This window comes from Acanthopagrus latus, chromosome 1, assembly GCF_904848185.1.
Source record: "Acanthopagrus latus isolate v.2019 chromosome 1, fAcaLat1.1, whole genome shotgun sequence".
Lineage (NCBI taxonomy): Eukaryota > Metazoa > Chordata > Actinopteri > Spariformes > Sparidae > Acanthopagrus > Acanthopagrus latus.
The window spans coordinates 15,927,447-15,949,395 of NC_051039.1; the positions used below are offsets into that span (position 1 = coordinate 15,927,447).

Below are 21,949 nucleotides of genomic sequence, written 5' to 3' on the forward strand. Positions count from 1 at the left end.
TTCACTTTATGTGAGTGTGATTTGTTTGCAGACATATGCAGAGTGTGGTTTGCTGCAGAGAGACAATGGTCAGTGGGGTTATGCTTGAATCATGCTTTCTGCATCCTACTTACAGTATATAAAAATAACTTGTTGTGGTGTTTTGGATGACAAAAAAATATATTCATTTTACTTATTTAAGTTTTACCCTAGACGTTTTACACATATTCATATACACTTGAAGTGAGGATGAGTGTATTGGAAAACACAACATGAGTTTCTCTGTGAAAATCAGAGAGGGTTGAGATGTGGATGGTGTAATCTCAAAATAGCAAGAAACACCATCTCAAGGTGAAGCTCTGCTGACCTCTAGTGGTTATGTAGTAGTAACACAAAAATGCCCAAGACGACATTAGACTCAAAGCAGTTCACACTGATGACACAGTGCTTATATATATGTTAATCTTTCAATTTACCATCCAAAATACCACACTATACATGAACTGTAATTTTCAGGCAACCATGGGTGGTAAACGATAAAATGGTTTCATTGTCATATTAACACTTTCATAACTGACTTGTTTTTGTTTCTTTGAACATTAATGTAAATTGAAAATGTTTGTCATTTCTAGGAGAAATTAATAACAAAACATAATGCAGCACATAAATGACAATAACATCACTCCCCTTTGTTCCCCTTTGATTTTCAAGGCTTGATATTAAACAACCCAAGACCCTCTACAGGTCCATTGACCAGTGGTTGGGAACCCCTGCTTTCATGTTACCGTTATATCCAATAAATTCTAATGATGATTAAAAACAGAAAACCTCAAAACTGGAAATTTTGTAAAGGCAACATTTTAGCACAGAAGTGAGCATTTAAGAGTTTAAAATATATGATTTATCCAAGACAAGACAGGTGGTAATAAGATAAACAGTCTCAATTACAAATCCATCTGCCACTTCAGCACCTCAGACAGCACCATGGATTTATTAATACACAGCACAGTTAGACTACCTGTATTTCTGAGCCATAAGGAAAAAAGAAACAACATGATAAAAAGGTAAGAACTCTGCCATTTAAAAGTATTACATTGTACTGTTTCAGAACGCTACCTCCTCCAATTATGTTACGTCAAAAGGAAATATCAACAAGCAGAATGCCACATAGCTTTACACCAATAGAAAACAACCACAGAAGAAATGTTCCACTTGACGGGCCAATCACCGCCTTTATGTCCTTTAATGGAAAAGTTTGCGCAAGTGGTGACATCAGGGAGAAAGGTTTGCTTCATTTTATCTCTCATTCATCGTCATTACATATGGACAGGCTGCACATGTTTCTGGTCATTCTCTTAGGTAAATATTTTCATTAAATATTTGGACAATTTAATCATAATAATTGAGAGTAGTTATTTCCTACAATCTCAGTGGAGTTGTGTTGCACCTCCTGTAATGTGAGACCCTGTAACACTGAGCACAGTTCTAACTGCTTTTACAATTGTGTTTGTGTTCCAGGAGTTGTTTCTTACGGTCATGATCAGGTCACTGGATCAGTGTTGGAGGTGTCAGTCCGACCAGGAGACAACATCACTCTGTACTGTGACTGCAAAAAATCAACTGGAGTTTACATAGTGTGGTACAGGAACTGCTCTCATGAGAATCAGCCTCCGTTTGTCCTTGAAACTAGAGGTCCAAGGATCTATGACCTGAAGATCTTCCCTCGTTATAAGTTTGTGGACAACACTTCCTCTAATTCCAATGACCTGCTGATCATGAATGTTACTCAATCAGATGAAGGGATCTACTACTGTGGAACTGAACATACAAAATTGGAGGAAAAAGATTACATTGCTCCCAAAACTGATTACAGATTTGGCAACATCACAACAAGGATCATACTCAGTACGTATTGGGGTCTGAATTATCTTTGTACCTTAGCTATATTTAATTCTTTGACTATTCATTCAGTAAATAGCCCAGATATTGTGCACTTTTATTGATGATAAAAAAGCTGAACCACAAACCTCACTCACCACTGAGTGAAGATGTTGTAGATCTACATGGTGTATTATCATATAATACATTTTTGTCATATCTGGGACTTCATGTGACTGAATTGCTGTCAGTCTTTCTTAAACATGCACCCTTTATGTATTTTTATTCACAGTGAGTTTTTGGTTAATTTTACATTTGTAATCTGAGAGGACAGGCTCAAACAGGGTTAAAGGTTGCTTGTCGTGCTACAGTGAGCTGAAAATCTAATAAGCCAGAAACTTTATTTAAATGAGAATAGATATCACTTCAGAGGAGATACTGGTGGGACCAAAGTTGAGAAAAGTCCTATCAACAAGGCAGGGTCAACAGTACACTGTGCTTCGGCCTTGGCAGGAGATATAATAATGGCAATGCAGGATTCTTTTTTCTTTCCTGCTTAATGAATTTGGACTAGATTTGAATCCAAGAGTGTGTTTATTCTTGTTAATATGTGGGTTTGTTAGTGTCAGAGGTCATGGAACAACTATCACTCTTATGTCTACATACATATAAAACCATGGTGAACAAAATGAAAAAGAAACATTTTTTTTATTCTGACATGTTAGTTTGATCAGAACTAACTGAAGCTTATCGACACAACTTTGTGTTTCTTCCAGACGCGAGTGACACTGATCACTGTCAGCCTTCCCGCCCGAGAACACAAGACTGTGGTGAGTGCTGGACACTGCTGTTTTCTCTGTGTCCAGTTTCTGCTGTTTTCTCCTCTCTCATCTCTGCTCTTGTGGCTTATCATCTCTGTAGAAAAAAAGGTAACTCACTTGTTAAACCTGAAGTTTTAAAATCAGACATTTTATGAATAATGAATCCACATACTTCATTGACCATGAGGCTGTTTTTATTTCTGCAGCTAAAGGCCCTCAAGTTGATGAGCAAAAACCTACAAGTAGACATCAAACAGAACCGAATCAGGTAGGTGTAACCGTAGAATATAATGCACCATGGCATTAAACAATGATGTTATAAGGATTGTAAACAAATTTCAAATCTTAGGTTGAAGATGTGTGTTACGCTGCACTGGAAATCCGTCAGCCATCACAGAGACCAAAGAAGAAGAAGAGAAGTCAGAGTTCTGACTTCAGCACATATTCTGCCATCAAAACTTCCAGGATGTAGAGGGGCTAACATAAAACAAAAAAGACTGTGATGATGATTGATAAAGACTTATAAAACACATTGTCTGCATTTTAAGTGGCATGACTAGACAAGAAGGAACATTTTTATGGGTAAAATATGTTTTTTTGTTGTTGTTTGTTTCTTTCAAGGTAAAAAGCACTGGTTTCTTTTAAAGGTTTAACTTTACCCTTTAGTGTCAACTCTACTCAGAGGATCAATATAATTGTGCATATATACATAAAGTCCCATCATTTTGACTGTTGAGGAAAAAGCGACCCCAGTCCTTCACAAAGAAATATACAGTCCAGCAGCATTACACAACCTCAGCAAATCATCTACAGACTTGTATAAGCATATACAAACAGTGAAGGTTTTATTTTTCACATCACATTACAATCCTCTCAATCCTTTCCAATTAAAAAATGTTTAATTGTGTAAATTACGACAAATTGTTAAAGACCCTTTTATTGGTCAGGTTTTTCTGTCTGTGTGTCATGAGCCACAGTGGATATGAATTCGTTCAGCTTTCCCACAAAATATGCATTGTGTGCACCTTATTTCCTTACACCAACTGAATCAACGTGAATGTTCTGTTAAAAAAAAAAAAAGGAAAATGAACCATTTTATTGTTGTTGATTACAATTCAGCTTCAGCTTCAACTTTTTTGACTGAAATCGACCTGCAACATTTCATAACCATTGTGATGGCTGTTGGTAGCAAGACATGTCGGCTGTTAGATCAATGATTTCAGGCAATTTCCTGTTCTTATCTTGAGTTAGCCATCAGCCCCATCCCCTTCATGAGTGGAGTTTGATACAACTTAGTATTTGTTATGTTGGAGCTGCAGTAGAGAATAAAAATCAAACTTGTGTTTCCAAGAAGTTACATGACAATATAGTGTGAACAATAAAGCCCACCTCTGCTGTCATAATGTGGCACCTTGCAGCTCACAGGAAACCCACATTGACAAACAACTCCACCATCATAGCACTCAAACAGACTGAAGCTGTAGGTCAGTGCGCAGTTTCATTGTTCAGAGTCACTTGAGAAAGTGGCAGAATGTATCACAGTCTTCAATCAGAATTTAGAACCACTGCAGCGACCTCTGCTACATTTGGATGTATGTATTTCTGACTCTTGGTTATATCTGTGGCCACAACATAGAATGCGTACTGTGTGTACACGTACTGTTTGTGCCTGTATACACAGATGCCAGTGTTAGTACGGTGATCGTTTTCTTAGCATTCTTATGTCGATTAAAACAATCATGTGTCAAATCTAAATAGATTTGGAGTTAATTATAACAAATCATACTATTCCATCAGTACATAATCATTGTGTTAAACTAAAAATGTTAGAATGCTTGTTATGCTGCCAGAAAACAACTCTGAACAAGCAAGTAAGATGGCGAGTGACTCTGCTGTCCTAACACTGGTTGGGAGTTCGTTCCACACCTGAGGCGCCAGAACGGAGAAGAGTTGTGGCTTTGCTAAGCAACCTTGGTTTGCTCTCAGTGATAGCGGTACCATCTGGCCAGCTGATGTAGTAGAGCAAAGTGCTCGTGATGGGGCGTATGGTCTGACCAGTGTTTGGAGGCCAGTACCATTGTCTTGAATCAGATGCGGGATGCAACAGGAAGCCAGTGGGGCTCACGGAGGAAGGGGGTGACATTGGTGAATTTGGGTTGATTGAAAACAAGGTGCATTGTAGCATTCTAGATACACTGCAACGGCTTAGTCACAGAGGCTGGGAGTCCAGCCAAGAGTGAGTTGCAGAAGTCGAGGCGGGAGATGACCAGCGCTTGGAGCAGGAGTTGCGTTGTGTCCTTTGTGAGAAAAGCCAGGATCCTGCGGATGTTGTAGAGGGCATATCTGCAGGATCAAGCCACAGCAGTGATGTTGTGGGAACAAGACAATCTCTTGGAGATGGAGTTCAATGGAGTTCCTCACAATCGATGAAGGCAACACTGTTATGTTATCAGTGGTGACTGACAGGTCCATACGAGGGCAGTCTTTCAGGATGAAGGGGCGTTCAGTTTTATGAAGATTGAGCTTGAGGTGGTGTGCAGTTGTCCAATCTAAGCTCTGCCAGATATTCCGAAATGCGCGTTGCAATGTGCGTGTCGGAGGATGGCGGAAAAGAGAGGAACAATTGGGTGTCATCTGCATAACAGTGGTAAGACAATCCATGTGATGTGATTACAGACCCCAGTGATCTCGTGCATAGTGAAAACAGAAGTGGTCCTAGTTCTTAGCTTTGATGAACACCCGTTTCCAGAAAGCAGGGTTTGGACAGGGAGGTAGTCCAAATGACCTGGATGGTGCGCTATGTCAGGTATGATGTGAATCAGGTTAGATCAAAGTTAGCAATGCCAAGTTCAACCAGAGTGGAGAGGAGGGTTTGATGGTTGACTGTGTCAAACGTATAAGGTAGGTGGAGAAGAATGAGGACTGATGAGTGGGACCAGGCTCTGGCGGCACAGAGGGACATAGTCAGTGTGAGGAGGGCCATCACAGTGGAGTGAGCAGTCCTGAAACCTGACTGATTAGGGTCAAGGAGGTTGTTTTGTGAAAGAAGGGGGAATTTTGGTTGGCAACGGCATGGAATGAAAGAAGAGACACATGTCTGTAGTTTCTGATGTCAGCTGAGTCTAGGGTGGGTTTCTTTAGGAGTGGCTTTACTGTAGCTGTCTTGAAAGGTGCTGGAATAAGGCTTGATGTGAAGGAGGAGTTGATCAGGGTGGTGAGGAATGGCAAGATGTCGTGTGAGATGTCTAGTGTGTAGACATCTCCAGAGGAGAGAGAGCCAAAGCGGGTAAGGCCATCAGACATGAGGGTTGGGGGAGGTGCTTTCTGGATGAGCATAGGAGTAAATGAGGAGCTGACTTTTACTTTCTTGGTAAAGAGAGTTGCAAACATTTTTTCAATAATGTCTACTTGTTTAATTCCTATTTCTATTACAGCTGTTTTGGATTTTTCCCACCATTAGATGCATGAACCCCAGTGTATCCATTCTTCCATTTTTGAATGAATATTCAAAACGGCTAAATTCCTTCCTTCATTATTTCATTCTTCACAGCCAAGATTTGTGTTTTTAGTCCCCACTTAAAAACAGTGTACATATTAACCTCTATACAAAAAATGTTTGATGTTGCTGGTTGCAAAAAGTGCCGGGTTCAGTTTCTTGATTAAAATTGATCTGTAACACCTCATGATGTTAGTGATGATTATGTCTCTGTAACAAGACACAAAAGCTGTTTGCAGGCAATTTCATGTTTTTATCTCAAGTTAGCCGTCAGATCACAATCTGTGGCCAGAAGTCCAATACAATGCCAGGTATGATCAGTAAGGCTTACAGGAAATCCACAGTGACAAACAGCCCCACATGCGCTTGCAGAGATTAACATGCAAACAGACTGAGGCTGCAGGTGGCTGAAGGTGTTGTGGAACTGGGTTTGATTTAACAAACATAACAAACTGTTAAGTGTTCAGGAGCTCTGCAGCCACCTCAGCTACATTCAGATGTACAACTTATTTCTGAGTGATATCCATAAAATGAGCTTCCGTTTCACTTCATGTGAGTGTGGTTTGTTTGCAGACAGATGCAGTGTGGTTTCCTGCAGAGAGACAATGGTCAGAGGGGTTATGCTTAACTTATGCTTTCTACATCCTACTTACAGTATACAAAAATAACTGGTATTTTGGATGACAAACAAATATTTGACTTATTAAAGTTTTACTCTAGATCTTTTACACATATTCATACACACTTGTAGTGAGGATGAGTGTATTGGAAAACACAACAGAGTGTGTTGTTTCAAATCTCATAATCTCAAAACAGTGAGAAACAGAATCTGAAGGTGAAGCTCTGCTGACCTCTAATGGATATGTAGTAGTAACACAAAAATGCCCAATATGACATTAGACTCAAAGTGCCACTGATAACACAGTCATTTATATTAATCTTTTAATTCACTGTCACTGCTGGATTCTGTTATTGCCAAAAAATGCCACACCGCTCTTGAAAAACAAAAAATATAAATTCCGGTGATGATGACCAAAACCCTCAAAAATGGAAATATTGTAAAGGCAACCGTTTAGTATAGAAGTGAGAATTTAAGAGTTTAGAAGATTAGTTATCCAAGACAAGACAGGTGCTACTAAGACAAATAGGCTTAACTGCAAATCCGTCTGCCACTTCGGCGCCTCGGATAGTGCCATGGATTAATTAATACGCAGAGCAGTTAGACTACTGGTATTTCTGAGCTATTGTCGAGACCTTAGATTATAACCTGCACAAACCTCAACTAGATAAAATATCAGTAAGTCAAGCATCTAGATATATTCAACTTAACAAGCCATCTGCCCCTGTGCTCTCTCTGCTACCAGGGCACTGAAGGATAACAGTCCTCACTGATCCCCCTGTGATGTCCCTTGTCATATTGGAGTACTAGTTTCTTGAGACTTTTCAATGCTGAGCAGGTAGATCCACCGCATGACAGCAATGGGTTGGAATAGAAATAAGGGTCACACTTTATTTTACAATACGTTAATAAGACATAACAAGCTGTACTTTGAATGAAATTAGACAAAAAACAATACACCAATAATACGTAACAAGCTGGACTTTGTATGAAATTAGACAAAACAATATGCTAATAAAACGTAACAAGCTGGACTTTGTCTCAAATTAGACAACTAGGAATAATGTAATCTTTGCTAGACCGTAAACAAGAAAAGTTATACTGTAATTAGACACCATATAGCTTACCCAAATTATGCTCAAAACAGATACGGCATATAAAGTCTTATTACTTGAAATATAGGCTATAATACATAGACACTATCATACCAAATTATACTCTAGTTATGAACCAAATCGGAGATCTTAATACACTATTAGACACCATTTTACAAGACTGTAGTCCAATTAGAAATCACATACAATGCCATATCGGATCCAAAATCACTAGTTAGATGCTATTCTACCCTCACTACCAAATTATGCATTTAATGCTATCAATTAACTATCAGACGAACGTACTGCCATATTATATCGGGCATGACCTTTATAATGGTTTGACAAAACACACAGAGTTCAGAGGAAAATGCATTTATTTGGGCTTTATTTACTGTAGTTTCACTTTGTTACAGAGTCATTTATTGATCATTAGAAGAAAACGGTACCTCAACTAAATTCAAACCACATAAGTTCACATCTGGTCGCTACTACACACGTCCCTCGTAAACTGGATGTTCTCTGGAGTCTTGTGGAGTTTGTAGGTGGCTTCCTCGACATTTTACTCCCGTAGTTAAGACATCAGACCATTTAAAGCCATGTCACTATCTAACCCCAGTAACATTAGACCAGCTTCTGAAGCTGCCAGGACATTGCATCTTTATTTCCCACTGTTAGACCATTATTACACTTATTTATAGAATAATTTGTGGCACATTACAACTGAACTGTACTGTAAAGTGAAGACCTTCTCACTGTTAGACCCTTATTACAGTCTTATTAGACCTACTTAGAGGATAATCTGTGACACATTGCAACAGAACTGTACTGTAAAATAAAGTGAAGACCTTCTCTCTGTTAGACCCTTATTAAACTTTCTTAGAGGGTCGTTTCTCTGACCCTTGTGGACGGCCTCCAGTGCTCCAGAGCCCTGCCAGCACAGGGCTGAAGGGTGCTGTGCGGCTCACAATGAAATGCATAATGTGGTAGTGAGGGTAGAATAGTGTCTAACAAGCTATTTTGGATCTGATAGGGCATTGTGTGTGATTTCTGATTAGATTAAGATCTTGTAAAATGGTGTCTAATAGTGTATTAAGATCTCCAATTTGGCTTATAATTACAGTATAATTTGGTATAATAGTGTCTAAGTATAGTAGCCTATATTTTAAGTAATACAACTTTATATGTGGTTTCTGATTACAGCATAATTTGGGCAGGCTATAAGGTGTCTAATTTAAGACAAAGTTTGGCTTGTTACGTCCTATTAGTGTATTATTTTGTCTAATTTCATACAAAGTACAGCTTGTTACATATTATTGGTGTATTGTTTTTGTCTAATTTCATATAAAGTACAGCTTGTTACGTCTTAGTAGGGTATTGTTTTTGTCAAATTTCATACGAGGTTCGGATTGTTATGTCTTACTAATGTACTGTAAAATAAAGTGCGACTGAAATAGAATTGAAAATCAGTTTGACATGAGCAGGGACAGTAAGAAATAAATGCTCTCTGATCCCCCATGTGATGTCCCCTGTCATATTGCAGTATTGGTTTCTTCAGACTTTTTTGATACTGAGCAGGTAGATCTACAGTGAATAGGTAGGAATAGAAATAAGACTGAAAATCAGTTTACTGTAAGCAAGGACAATAAGAAAAAAATGCTAGAGTTCAAATGATCAAAACTTAGCAATTAAACCAATTAAAGAACATGTCATTGTATTATTCATTGACAGGTTCATCACCCCCATATTTAGTAAAATTTTTCAGTTCCAGAACTGGCTTGAAAATGACAGAACATCACCATCTATAGGCAGTATGCTGTTTTTAAGGTGGACTGGAAAATTCCAATAGGAAATTGTGATGCCAACTGTGATACATAGTGGAAGTCTCTGCATGTGTCTTGCCAGTTTCAAATAAGTCATCATTATATTAGCGTATGGTTGCACTGTGGTCATGGTCTCACTTCACTGACTTACAATCACTGCCTGGCCTGGGTCCCTAGTTAGATCCAATTAGGATATCCACACAAGCTTCATCCTCTCCTCTGAATAAGGTCACTTCTGCCTCTAAAAAGCTGGCAGCAGCCACAAGGTAATCTAAGGCATCCAAACAATAGTCCACAAACCGATGCACGGCATCACAGTGGGTTAACTCTTGGGTTGAATACAAAATCAGATCACCATTTCTGGACATTTTCTGAAACAACCAATAATGTCATTTTTGTTGGGAGGAAAGTCTCTCGGGAAAAGATTAGGGTTGAAGTTCACTTTGGCAGATCAAACAATCTACAAATGAGGTTTACAGAGGATTTTTGGTAAGTATTGACAATATACTTCTTTTAACATGATTACTTGTAGGAATTGAAAGCTACAGCCAGTGTGATAGCCATTGGTAACAAGGGTCACTCTCTTTTGTCTTACCTACAGTTGCCACCGAAGACTGGCCTGATACATCTTTGAAAATGGTAACAGGCTGTATAGTAACAATACATTTACAATTTAAAGTCTGACAACATGAATGTTAAAGAGAACGGCATAACCAAGCCCTAATATACTCTAGGTCCTTCGAAGGCTGATGAAATGATAACACATCCTCTAATTATGATACAACAAAAGGAAACATCAACGAGCAGAATGCCACATAGCTTTACACCAATAGAAAACAACCACAGAAGAAATGTTCCACTTGATGGGCCAATCACCGCCTATATTTCCTTTAATGGAAAAGTTTGCACAAGTTGTGAAATCAGCGAGAAAGGTTTGCCTCACTTTCCTTTATCTCTCATTCATCATCATTGCATATGGATGGGCTGTATTTGTTTCTGGTCGTTCTCTTAGGTAAATCCTTTTATAAAATTTTGGATGATTTAATCACACCTCTTCTATTTTGAGAGTAATTCATTCCTGCATTCTCAGTGGTGTTGTGTTGCACCTCCTGTAATGTGAGACCCTGTAACACTGAGCACATTTATAACTGCTTTTACAATTGTGTTTGTGTTCCAGGAGTTGTTTCTTACAGCCATGATCAGGTCACTGGATCAGTGTTGGAGGTGTCAGTCCGACCAGGAGACAACATCACTCTGTACTGTGACTGCAAAAAATCATCTGGAGTTTACATAGTGTGGTACAGGAACTGCTCTCATGAGAATCAGCCTCCGTTAATCCTTAAAATTACACGTGGTCAAGCTGATTCTTTCCTGAAGATGTTCCCTCGTTTTATATTTGTGGACAACACTTCCTCTAATTCCTTTGACCTGCTGATCATGAACATCACTGAATCAGATGAGGGGATCTACTACTGTGGAACTGAACATACAAAAGTGGAGGGAAAAGATCATATTGCTCCCAAATATGATTACAGCTATGGCGACATCACAACAAGGATCATACTCAGTAAGTATTGTGGTCTGAATTATCTTTGTACCTGAAATTTCTGTAATCCTGTGACTATATTAATTCAGTAAAAAGCCCAGATATTGTGCACTTATACTGATAATGAAAAAGCTGGACCACAACAAAGTGAACTCACCATTCACTGTATGTGAAGATGTTGTGCATGAACACAATATATTATCATATGATACATTTTTGTTGAACCTGGGACTTCATGTAACAGAGTTGTTGTAAGTTTGTAAGTCTTAAACATGCACCTTTTATGCATTTTATTTCACAGTGAGTTTTGGGATCATTTTACATTTGTAATCTGAGAGGACAGACTCAAACAGGGTTAAAGGCTGTATATCGCTCTTTATTCAAATGAGAAGAGATATCACTTCAGAGGAGATACTGGTGGGACCAAAGTTGAGAATAGTCCGATCAACAAGGCAGGGTCAACAGTACAGAGATAACTGCTTAATGAAGTTTTCCAAGAACTCCTTTGGACTAGATCTGAATCCAAGAGTGTGTTTGTTCTTGTTGATATGTGGGTTTGTTGGTGTCAGAGGTCATGGAGCAACTATCACCCTTATGTCCACATACACATAAAACCATGGTGAACACAATGAAAAAGAAACATATTTTCATTCTGACATATTCAGATCAGAAATTACTGAAGCTCATCAACACAGCCTTGTGTTTCTTCCAGACTTGAGTAAGACTGATCACTGTCAGCCTTCCCGCCCAAGTACACAAGACTGTGGTGAGTGCTGGACACTGCTGTTTTATCTGTGTCCAGTTTCTGCTGTTCTCTCCTCTCTCATCTCCACTCTTGTGGCTTATCATCTCTGTAGAAAGAAAGGTAACTCAGTTTTTAAACTTGCAGTATTAATATCAGGCACTTTCTCAATAGTGAATCCACATAATTTATTAACCATGAGGCTGTTTTTATTTCTGCAGCTAAAGGCCCTCAAGTTGAGCAAAAACCTACAAGTAGACATCAAACAGATCAGGTAGGTGTAACAGTAGAACATAATGCACCATGGCATTAAACAATGATGTTATCAGGATTGTAAACATATATCAAATCGTAGGTTGAAGATGTGTGTTATGCTGCACTGGAAATCCGTCAGCCATCACAGAGACCAAAGAAGAAGAAGAGAAGTCAGAGTTCTGACTTCAGCACCTATTCTGCCATCAAAACTTCCAGGATGTAGAATTAGAATCAGAATCAGAAATCCTTTAATGTCCTGCAGATGGGGAAATGTGTTTGTCACAGCAGAGACAGAATATTACAATAACAGAAACATATTACAAGAACAGAAACAATAGCAAAAATAAGCAATGACATTAAAAAGGGAAAAAATAGAATAGACATATATACATATTTACATGATATAGTTCAAAATTAACAGCAGTTTTTTTTGTTTTGTTTTGTTTGTTTTTTTTACATAGATTTTAGATACAGATAATAAATATGGAATAAATATGGGTGTTAAGGAAATTGACCAGACATACTGCACAGTACAGAGTACAGGGTGAGGTCAATAGGCTATTGGGAGCAGTGCTGGTTGTGAAGTCTGACAGTAGCAGGAAGGAAGGACCTGCAATACCTCTCCTTCACACACTTACGGTGTATCAGTCTGTTGCTGAAGGAGCTGCCCAGTGCTGTGAGAGTGACCTGCAGGGGGTGGAACTCCTGCATCAGCAGTAATAAGGGGCCTAACATAAAACAAAAAAGACTGTGATGATGATTGATAAAGACTTATAAAACACATTGTCTGCATTTTAAGCGGCATGACGAGACAAGAAGGAACATTTTATGCATGAAATATGGGTTTTTTGTTGTTGTTTGTTTGTTTCAAGGTAAAAAGCACTGGTGTTTCTTTTAAAGGTTTAACTTTACCCTTTAGTGTCAGCTCTACCCAGAGGATCAACATAATTGCTGTAAGCCAGAGTTGTATCAGGATGTTATTTGTTACTTCTCCGACACACAGTACTTACGATCTTGTAATTGCATTTTCTACTTTTTAAAGGGGTTCTTCAGAACTTCTGTGTTTTTCTTGAAGCTGATTGTTAGTTTAGTCTAGTTAGCAACTCCACTTCTAAACTAACAATGGCTACTGTTGGCACAGAGATGAGGCACTTGAAAATATGCATGAAGTCCCATCATTTTGACTATCAAGGAAAAAGCAAGAAATCTACAGTCCAGCAGCATTGAACAACTTACACAAATAATCTACAGGCTTCTATAGGCAACAGAGCGAGACAGAGATTTTTCAAATCACATTACAATCCACTCACACATGGCCAATAAAAAAGTGATTAATACACGTAAATTACGACACATTGTTACATAAAGCCCCTTTAATTGGTCGGATTGTTCTATTATGTGCCACAGTGGATATGAATTAATTCAGCTTTCCCATAATATATGCATCACATGCAACTTATTTCCTTAAACCACTTGGATCAAAGATTAAAATGGATGTTCTGTAAAAAGGGCGCCTTCCTAGGGAGGTGTTCCTGGCACGTCCAACTGGGAGGAGACCTAGGGGTAGACCTAGGACCAGGTGGAGGGATTATACCTCTTCTCTGGCCTGGGAGCGCCTGGGGATTCCTCAGTCAGAGTTAGCCATTATGGCCAGGGAAAGGGAAGTCTGGGGCTTGCTACTGAAGCTGCTGCCCCCGCGACCCAGTTTTGGATAAGCGGTTGACAATGGATGGATGGTTCTGTAAAAAAAAAAAAAAGAAGAAATAAAAAACCTCCAAATAGACTACCAGTTTATTGTTGTTGATCACAATTTGGCCTCAGCTTCACCTTTTTTGATTTAAATCGATAACGGCGGTATGATGGTTGCTTGTCGGTAACAAGACATGATGACTCTTAGATCAGTGTTTTCAGGCAGTTTCCTGTTCTTATTATGAGTTAGTCATCAGCCCCGTCCCCTTCATGAGTGGAGTTTGATACAACTTAGTATTTGTTATGTTGGAGCCACAGCAGAGAATGAAACTCAAAGTAATCATACTATACAGAATCCAACATGACCACAATTTAATGTTCGTCCTTAGGTCATATATTTAGAGCCCAACTTCAGTTTCCAAGAAGTTACATGACAATAGTGTGTTAACAATAAAGCCGACCACGGCCACATCATGTGGCACCTTGTTAACAGCTCACAGGAAAACCAGACTGACAAACAGCCCCACCATCACAGAGCTTGACATTCAAACAGACTGAAGCTGTAGATCAGTGCACAGTTTCATTGTTCAGAGTCACTCTAATCGGCAATAATCTTAATCATAATCTTCAATCAGGATGTACTTTGCTTGGCAGCCCTTGTTTGCGCTGTAACATCTCATAATGGTAGTGATGATTGTGTCTCTGTGACAAGACACAAAAGCTGTTTGCAGGGAATTTCCTGTTCTTATCTCGAGTGAGCTGCCAGATGACAATCTGTGGCCAGTAGTCCGATACAGTTTGAGGTATGATCAGTAAGGCTTACAGGAAACCCACAGTGACAAACAGCCCCTCATGCACTTGCAGAGCTTAACATGCAAACAGAGTGAAGATGCAGGCCGCTGAAGGTGTTTGTGGAACTGGGTTTGATTTAACAAAAATATTAAGTTTATTTTAAACATGATTCTTAATTTAGGTGGATATTTTCAAAAAGTCTGTAACTTCAGTTGTGCAAAATCCTGTTCAGTGTTCAGCAGCTCTGCAGCCACCTCAGGTACGTTTAGATGTACAGCTTATTTCAAAGTGAGATCAATAAAATGAGCTTCTGTTTCACTTCATGTGAGTGTGGTTTGTTTGCAGACAGATGCAGTGTGGTTTCCTGCAGAGAGACAATGGTCAGTGGGGTTATGCTTACATTGTGCTTTCTGCATCCTACTTACAGTATATAAAAATAACTTGTTGTGGTATTTTGGATGGCAACATTTTTTTCACTTGAAAGTTTTCCTCTAGATTTTTAACACATATTCATACTCACTTGAAGTGAGGATGAGTGTATTGGAAAACACAACATGAATTTCTCTGTGAAAAATGGAGAAGATGGTGATGTGTCATCTCGAAATAGTTAGAGACAACATCTCAAGGTGAAGCTCTGCTGACCTCTAGTGAATATGTAGTAATAACACAAAGTGCCCAAGAAGACATTAGACACAAAGCAGTCCACACTGATGACACGGTGCTTTATATTAATCTTTTGATTTACTGTTACCGCTGGATTGTGTTATTGCCAAAAAACACCAAACAGAAAGTGGTTCTTGAAAAAAAAAAAAAAGATTTCAATTCCTGGTGGTACAAACTCCCATTCCAAATTATTTTGAAAGTCTTTTACTATAGTATTGTTTTGGCAATACTTTTTGTAGCATAGAAGGGCCACATATCATCTTTAAGCACTAATAAATCAATCTCATCTTTGCCACAACAGACTGGCACAAATGTGATATTCCCAACCTTTTTGACAACACAGACCAGACATGAGCTATAATTTGTGGATGACCCTGGGTGGTAAGCGATAAAATGATTTAATTGTCATATTAACCCCATAAATGAAATATTTTTTATAACATCTTAATGTAAATAGAAAATGTTTGCCTTGTGATATGTAATAAAAAGGCGGCAATTTCTAGGAAAATAGATAACAAAACACAATGTAGCACATATATGGCAATTACATCAGGCCCCTTTTGTCCTACTGGGTATTCAAGGCTTGATATTGAACAACCCAAGACCCGGTACTGGTCCATGGCCCAGTGGTTGGGAACCCCTGCTATAATGTGATCGTTATATCCAGTCTATTTTAATGATGATGTAAACGAAAAACCTCAAAAATGGAAATCTTGTGAGGGGAACAGTTTAGTATAGAAGTGAGCATTTAAGAGTTTAGAAGATATAAGTTATCCAAGTCCAGACAGGTACCACTGAGACAAAAAGGCTCAATTACAAATCCATCTGCTACTTCAGCACCTCGGACAGCACCACGGATTTATTAACATGCAGCACAGTTAGACTACTGGTATTTCTGAGCCATTGTCGTGACTTTAGATTATAACCAGCACAAACCTCAGCCAGATAAAGTATCAATGAGTCAAGCATTTAGACATATTTAACTTGGCAAGCCTTCTGTCCCTGTGCTCTCTGCTGCTACTAGGGCACTGAAGGTTAACAGTCCGCTCTGATCCCCCCTGTGATGTCCCCTGTCATATTGCAGTATTGGTTTCTTCAGACTTTTTAATACTGAGCAGGTAGATCCACGGCAAATAGGTAGGAATAGAAATGAGACTGAAAATCAGTTTACTGTAAGGAAGACCATCCATCCATCCATCCATCATCTGTACACATTATATGTACGCCGCTTAATCCTCTGCAGGGTCGCGGGGGGGCTGGAGCCTATCCCAGCTGACTTAGGGCGAAGGCAGGGGACACCCTGGACAGGTCGCCAGTCTATCGCAGGTAAGGAAGACCAATAAGAAAAAAATGCTAGAGTTCAAATGATCAAAATTTAGGATTGTAAACCAATTACAGACCGTGTCATTGTATAATTCATTGTCAGGTTCATCTCCCCCATATTTATTACATTTTTTAGTTCCTGAACTGGCTTGAAAATGACTGAACATCACCACCTATAGGCAGTTAAGGACTGGAAAATTCCAATAAGAAGCTGTGACATCAACTTCAGTGTTGTCTGTTGCAACATAGTGGAAATCTCTGCATGTGCCTTGCCAGTGTCAAATAAGTCATCATTATATTAGTTTATGGTTCGGGGTCCCTGGTTAGATCCAATCAGGATATCTACCCGAGCTCCATCCCCTCCTCTGAATAAGGTTACTCTTGTTACAGTGGATTAAATCATATCTCCAGAAAACCAACCTTTGGTGTCTCCGGACATTTTCATCTTGGGAGGAAAGCCTCTCGGGAACAGATTAGGCTTGAAGTTCACTTTGGCAGATCGAACAATCTACATGTGAGCCTTACACAGGATGTTTTGGTAAATACTGATGCAATGCTTATTCCAATATGATTACTTGTAAGAATTAAAAGCTACAGCTGATGTGATTATCACTGGTAACAAGAGTCACTCTCTTTTGCCTCACCAACAGCTGCTACCAAAGACTGGCCTCAACTGGCTGCATAGTAAAAATACATTACAATTTCAAGTCCAGCAACATCAGTGTTAAAGAGTGGATGGCATATCCATGACGAAATATATGCTAGGTCTTTCAAAGGCATTACACATAGCTCTCTTTCAGAACGCTACCATGTAAATGATAAAACCTCCTCTACTTATGTTACAACAAAAGGAAACATCAACAAGCAGAATGTCACATAGCTTTACACCAATAGAAAACAACCACAGAAGAAATGTTCCACTTGACAAGCCAATCACCGCCTTTATTTCCTTTAATGGAAAAGTTTGCGCAAGTGCTGATATCAGCGAGAAAGGTTTGCTTCACTTTATCTCTCATTCATCATCATCACATATGGACATGCACATGTTTCTGGTCATTCTCTTAGGTAAATCTTTTGATGCCATATTTGGATGATTTAATCACAATTCTTTGGTTCCATTTTGAGAGTCATTTATTCCTACCTTCCTTCTCAGTGGCGTTGTGTTGCACCTGCTGTAATGTGAGACCCTGTAACACTGAGCACAGTTCTAACTGCTTTTACAATTGTGTTTGTGTTCCAGGAGTTGTTTCTTTCAGTCATGATCAGGTCACTGGATCAGTGTTGGAGGTGTCGGTCCGACCAGGAGACAACATCACTCTGTACTGTGACTGCAAAAAATCACCTGGGGTTTACATAGTGTGGTACAGGAACTGCTCTCATGAGAATCAGCCTCCCTTTATCCTTGAAACTGCAAATTATCGAATGGACTATCCCGCGAAGACCTTCCCTCGTTTTAAGTTCCTGAGAAACACTTCCTCTGATTCCTATGACCTGCTGATCATGAACATTACTCAGTCAGATGAGGGGATCTACTACTGTGGAACTGAACATACAAAAGTGGAGGAAAAAGATCACATTGCTCCCAAAACCAATTACAGATACAGCAACGTCGCAACAAGGATCATACTCAGTAAGTATGGTGGTCTGAATTATTGAATAATTTTTGTCATATCTGGGACTTCATGTGACTGAATTGCTATAAGCCTTTCTTAAACATGCACCATTTATGTATTTTTATTCACAGTGAGTTTTGGGATAATTTTGTATTTGCAATCTGAGAGGACAGGCTCAAACAGGGTTAAAGGTTGTATATCACACTTATTGCTGGATTGACCTCAAAATCTAATAAGCCAGAGACTCAAATGAGAATAGATATCACTTCAGAGGAGATACTGGAGGGACCAAAGCTGAGAATAGTTCTATAAACAAGGCAGGGTCAACAGTACACTGTGCATCGGCCTCGGCAGGAGATGTAATAATGGCAGTGTAGGATTCTTTTTTCTGTCCTGCTTGATGAAAACTTGAGTTTTCCAAGAACTCCTTTGGACTAGATTTGAAACCAAGAGTGTGTTTATTCTTGTTTATATGTGGGTTTGTTAGTGTCAGAGGAAAGAAACGTTTTTTTCATTCTGACATGTTAGTTAGATCAGAAATGACTGAAGCTCATTGACACAACTTTGTGTTTCTTCCAGACTCGAGTGACACTGATCACTGTCAGCCTCCCCGCCCGAGTACACAAGACTGTGGTGAGTGCTGGACACTGCTGTTTTATCTGTGTCCAGTTTCTGCTGCCCTCTCCTCTCTCATCTCTGCTCTTGTGGCTTATCATCTCTGTAGAACAAAAGGTAACTCAGTTGTTAAACTTGAAATATTAATATCAAACGTTTTCTGAATAATGAATCCACATACTTCATTGACCATGAGGCTGTTTTTATTTCTGCAGCTAAAGGCCCTCAAATTGATGAGCAAAAACTTGAAAGTAGACGTCAAACAGAACCAAATCAGGTAGGTGTAACTGTAGAACATAATGCGCCATGGCATTAAACAATGACGTGATCAGGATTGTAAACAAATTTCAAATCTTAGGTTGAAGATGTGTGTTACGCTGCACTGGAAATCCGTCAGCCATCACAGAGACCAAAGAAGAAGAAGAGAAGTCAGAGTTCTGACTTCAGCACATATTCTGCCATCAAAACTTCCAGGATGTAGAGGGGCTAACACAAAACAAAAAAAAGATTCTGATGATGACTGATAAAGACTTATAAAACATTTTGTCTTTTAAGTGGCATGACTAGAGAAGAACGAACATTTTTATGCATAACATCCTTTTTTTTTTTCTTTTTTTTTTTTTTGTTTATTTCAAGTTAAAAAGTTCTGGTATTTCTTTTAAATGTTTAACTTTACCCTCTCTCCTCAGAGGAGAAATATGATTGTTGTAAGAAAGAGCTGTATCAGGATGTTACTCATTACTTCTCCGTCACACAGTACTTACAATGTTGGAATTGCATCTTCTACTTTTTAGAGGGGCTTTGCAGAACTTCTGTGCTGCTCTTGAAGCTAGTCGTTAGTTTAGTCTACTCAGCAACTCCATTTCTAAAATAACGTTGGCTACTGTTGGCACAGAGACGAGGCACTCGAAAATATGCATACAGTCACATCCTTTGGGCTGTCAAGGAAAATTCAACTCAAATCCTTCACAACAAAATCCACAGTCCAGCAGCATTAAACAACCTCAACAAATCGTCTACAGGCTTGTACAAGCAGAGTCAATCATGTGCCACATAGGCTTGTTGCAATAACAAATTTTGCTGGACGATAAATTGTCCCAGAGGTTATTGCGATAAAAGATAATATTGTCACTTTGACACCTTTTTTCAACTAATCCAGTGATAATGGCATAATAATGCAAGTACACCCTTTCAAAGATCAATAAACTTATATTTCTAAAGAATATTTAACATTGGAATTGGACATTTTAAATATCCAAAATAAATAAACAAAACAACCAAAAACAATAAAGAAAAAGGACTCTCAGTCTCTGTTAGCAAGAATTGCACTTGCACAATCAAAAACAATAATCCTGTGAGTGCGCACCATTTTGCACTGTCCTGTTTGTATTTTGTTTGTCAGCTAAACGTCCCAGTGATTGTGGACTGACGGGAAGACAGAGACGGCCCCTTTGTAGCTTTAGTTGTAGTTTTTTTTTCCAGCTGGGAAAACTGCATTGGATGATTTTGCTTTAGGTGCAAGTGAATGTTTGTTGTATTGCCGCTCTTAGTTGTTACTGTTTTAAAACAAATGCGACATACCGGTTTGTCCAGGTTAAGTGGTTCACAACGGTCATTCGGTTTGAATCCGAAGTGCTCCCACACTGCAGCTGTCGCATTCGGCTTTGAAATCAATTCCATCTTTGTTTTTATTCCGTCAAATCTCAACTAGCGATTTCTCTAACTTGCTACTCCCCATGGGGCTCTCATGCTACACTCTGTGATATGCCAGGCGCAGGCCCCGCCTCCCCACACAGGAAAACAAACAAGCATGCAAATTGAAATTATCGAGGCCAGCAAAATTATCAAGCTCATTTTAATTTATCGTACGATAAACTGATTTATTGATCTAGTGCCACAGTGGATATAAATTAATTCAGCTTTCCCAGAAAATATGCATCATGTGCAACTCATTTCCTTAAACTACTTGAATCAAAGATTAAAATGGATGTTCTGTAAAAACAAAGAATACATTCACCTTCACCTTCAACTTTTTTGATTGAGATCGATCTGTAGAATTTCATAACCACTGCGATGGCTGCTTGTCGGTAACAAGACATGATGACTGTTAGATCAATGGAGTTTGATACAACTTTGTATTTGTTATGTTGGAGCTGCAGCACACAATTAAACTCAAAGTAATCATACTATACAGATTCCAACATGACCACAGTTTAATGTTCATCCTTAGCTCATACATTTAAAGCCCAACTTCAGTTTCCAAGAAGTTACATGACGATATAGTGTGAACAATAAAGTCAACCTCCGCCACATCATGTGGCACCCTGTTAGCAGCTCACAGGAAACCCACATTGACGAACAGCCCCACCATCACAGAGCTTGACATTCAAACAGACTGAGGCTGTAGGTCAGTGCACAGTTTCATTGTTCAGAGTCACTTGTGAAAGTGTCAGAAGGTGTCATAGTCTTCAGTCAGAATTTAGCACCTCTGCAGCGGCCTCAGCTACATTTGGATACACGTATTTCTGACTCTTGGTTGTATCTGTGGCCACAACATAGAATACGTACTGTGTGTACACGTAATGAGCGTGAGTGTGCATGTATACACAGATTTCATTGTTAATAAGGTGATCTTTTTCTTAGCGTCCTTCTGTTTAAAAAAACAAAAAATGTGTCAATCTAAATAGATTTGGAGTGAATTATAACAAATCATATGATTCCATCAGTACATAATCATTGTTTTAAACTAGAAAATTTAGATCTTGTGTGTTATGCTGCCAGAAAACAAAGAAGATTATGACTTTAATACTTATACTATTTGTTTTACATGTGCACAAGTCTGTGAGTTAAAGGATGACAAAGACTTTTATTATTAGTTAAAGTGCTGTCAGGAAGTGATTTCTTACCAACTTGATAAAAGTACAGTAGTAATATATAAAGAAAATACTAATATTTATTCTGTCAACAAGGCATGTAAAGCTTTGGCTCAGTGTGATCAGTA

At 38.8% G+C, this 21,949-nt stretch overlaps 3 protein-coding genes across 4 annotated transcripts; all 3 read left to right on the forward strand.

Annotated features, from left to right (window-relative positions):
• The first annotated feature begins 1,281 nt into the window (after positions 1-1,281).
• LOC119024455 lies at positions 1,282-4,765 on the forward strand. Of its 2 annotated transcripts, none has more exons than XM_037107287.1 (5): positions 1,282-1,338; positions 1,498-1,884; positions 2,634-2,786; positions 2,885-2,946; positions 3,028-4,765. In XM_037107287.1, the coding sequence occupies exons 1-5, from the start codon at positions 1,302-1,304 to the stop codon at positions 3,148-3,150; spliced, it is 762 nt and encodes a 253-aa protein (XP_036963182.1). In that variant the 5' UTR covers positions 1,282-1,301; the 3' UTR covers positions 3,151-4,765. The 2 variants fall into 2 exon arrangements, with proteins under 2 accessions (XP_036963182.1, XP_036963192.1); XM_037107297.1 differs by having other exon boundaries at positions 2,634-2,687.
• A 5,920-nt stretch (positions 4,766-10,685) lies between these two features.
• On the forward strand, positions 10,686-13,814 carry LOC119028749. The gene is made up of 5 exons (XM_037115038.1): positions 10,686-10,722; positions 10,888-11,277; positions 11,969-12,272; positions 12,354-12,423; positions 13,776-13,814. The coding sequence occupies exons 1-5, from the start codon at positions 10,686-10,688 to the stop codon at positions 13,812-13,814; spliced, it is 840 nt and encodes a 279-aa protein (XP_036970933.1).
• A 3,932-nt stretch (positions 13,815-17,746) lies between these two features.
• Positions 17,747-19,438, forward strand: LOC119024624. The gene is made up of 5 exons (XM_037107610.1): positions 17,747-17,785; positions 17,961-18,350; positions 18,913-19,065; positions 19,164-19,225; positions 19,307-19,438. The coding sequence occupies exons 1-5, from the start codon at positions 17,752-17,754 to the stop codon at positions 19,427-19,429; spliced, it is 762 nt and encodes a 253-aa protein (XP_036963505.1). The 5' UTR covers positions 17,747-17,751; the 3' UTR covers positions 19,430-19,438.
• Positions 19,439-21,949: the final 2,511 nt, after the last annotated feature.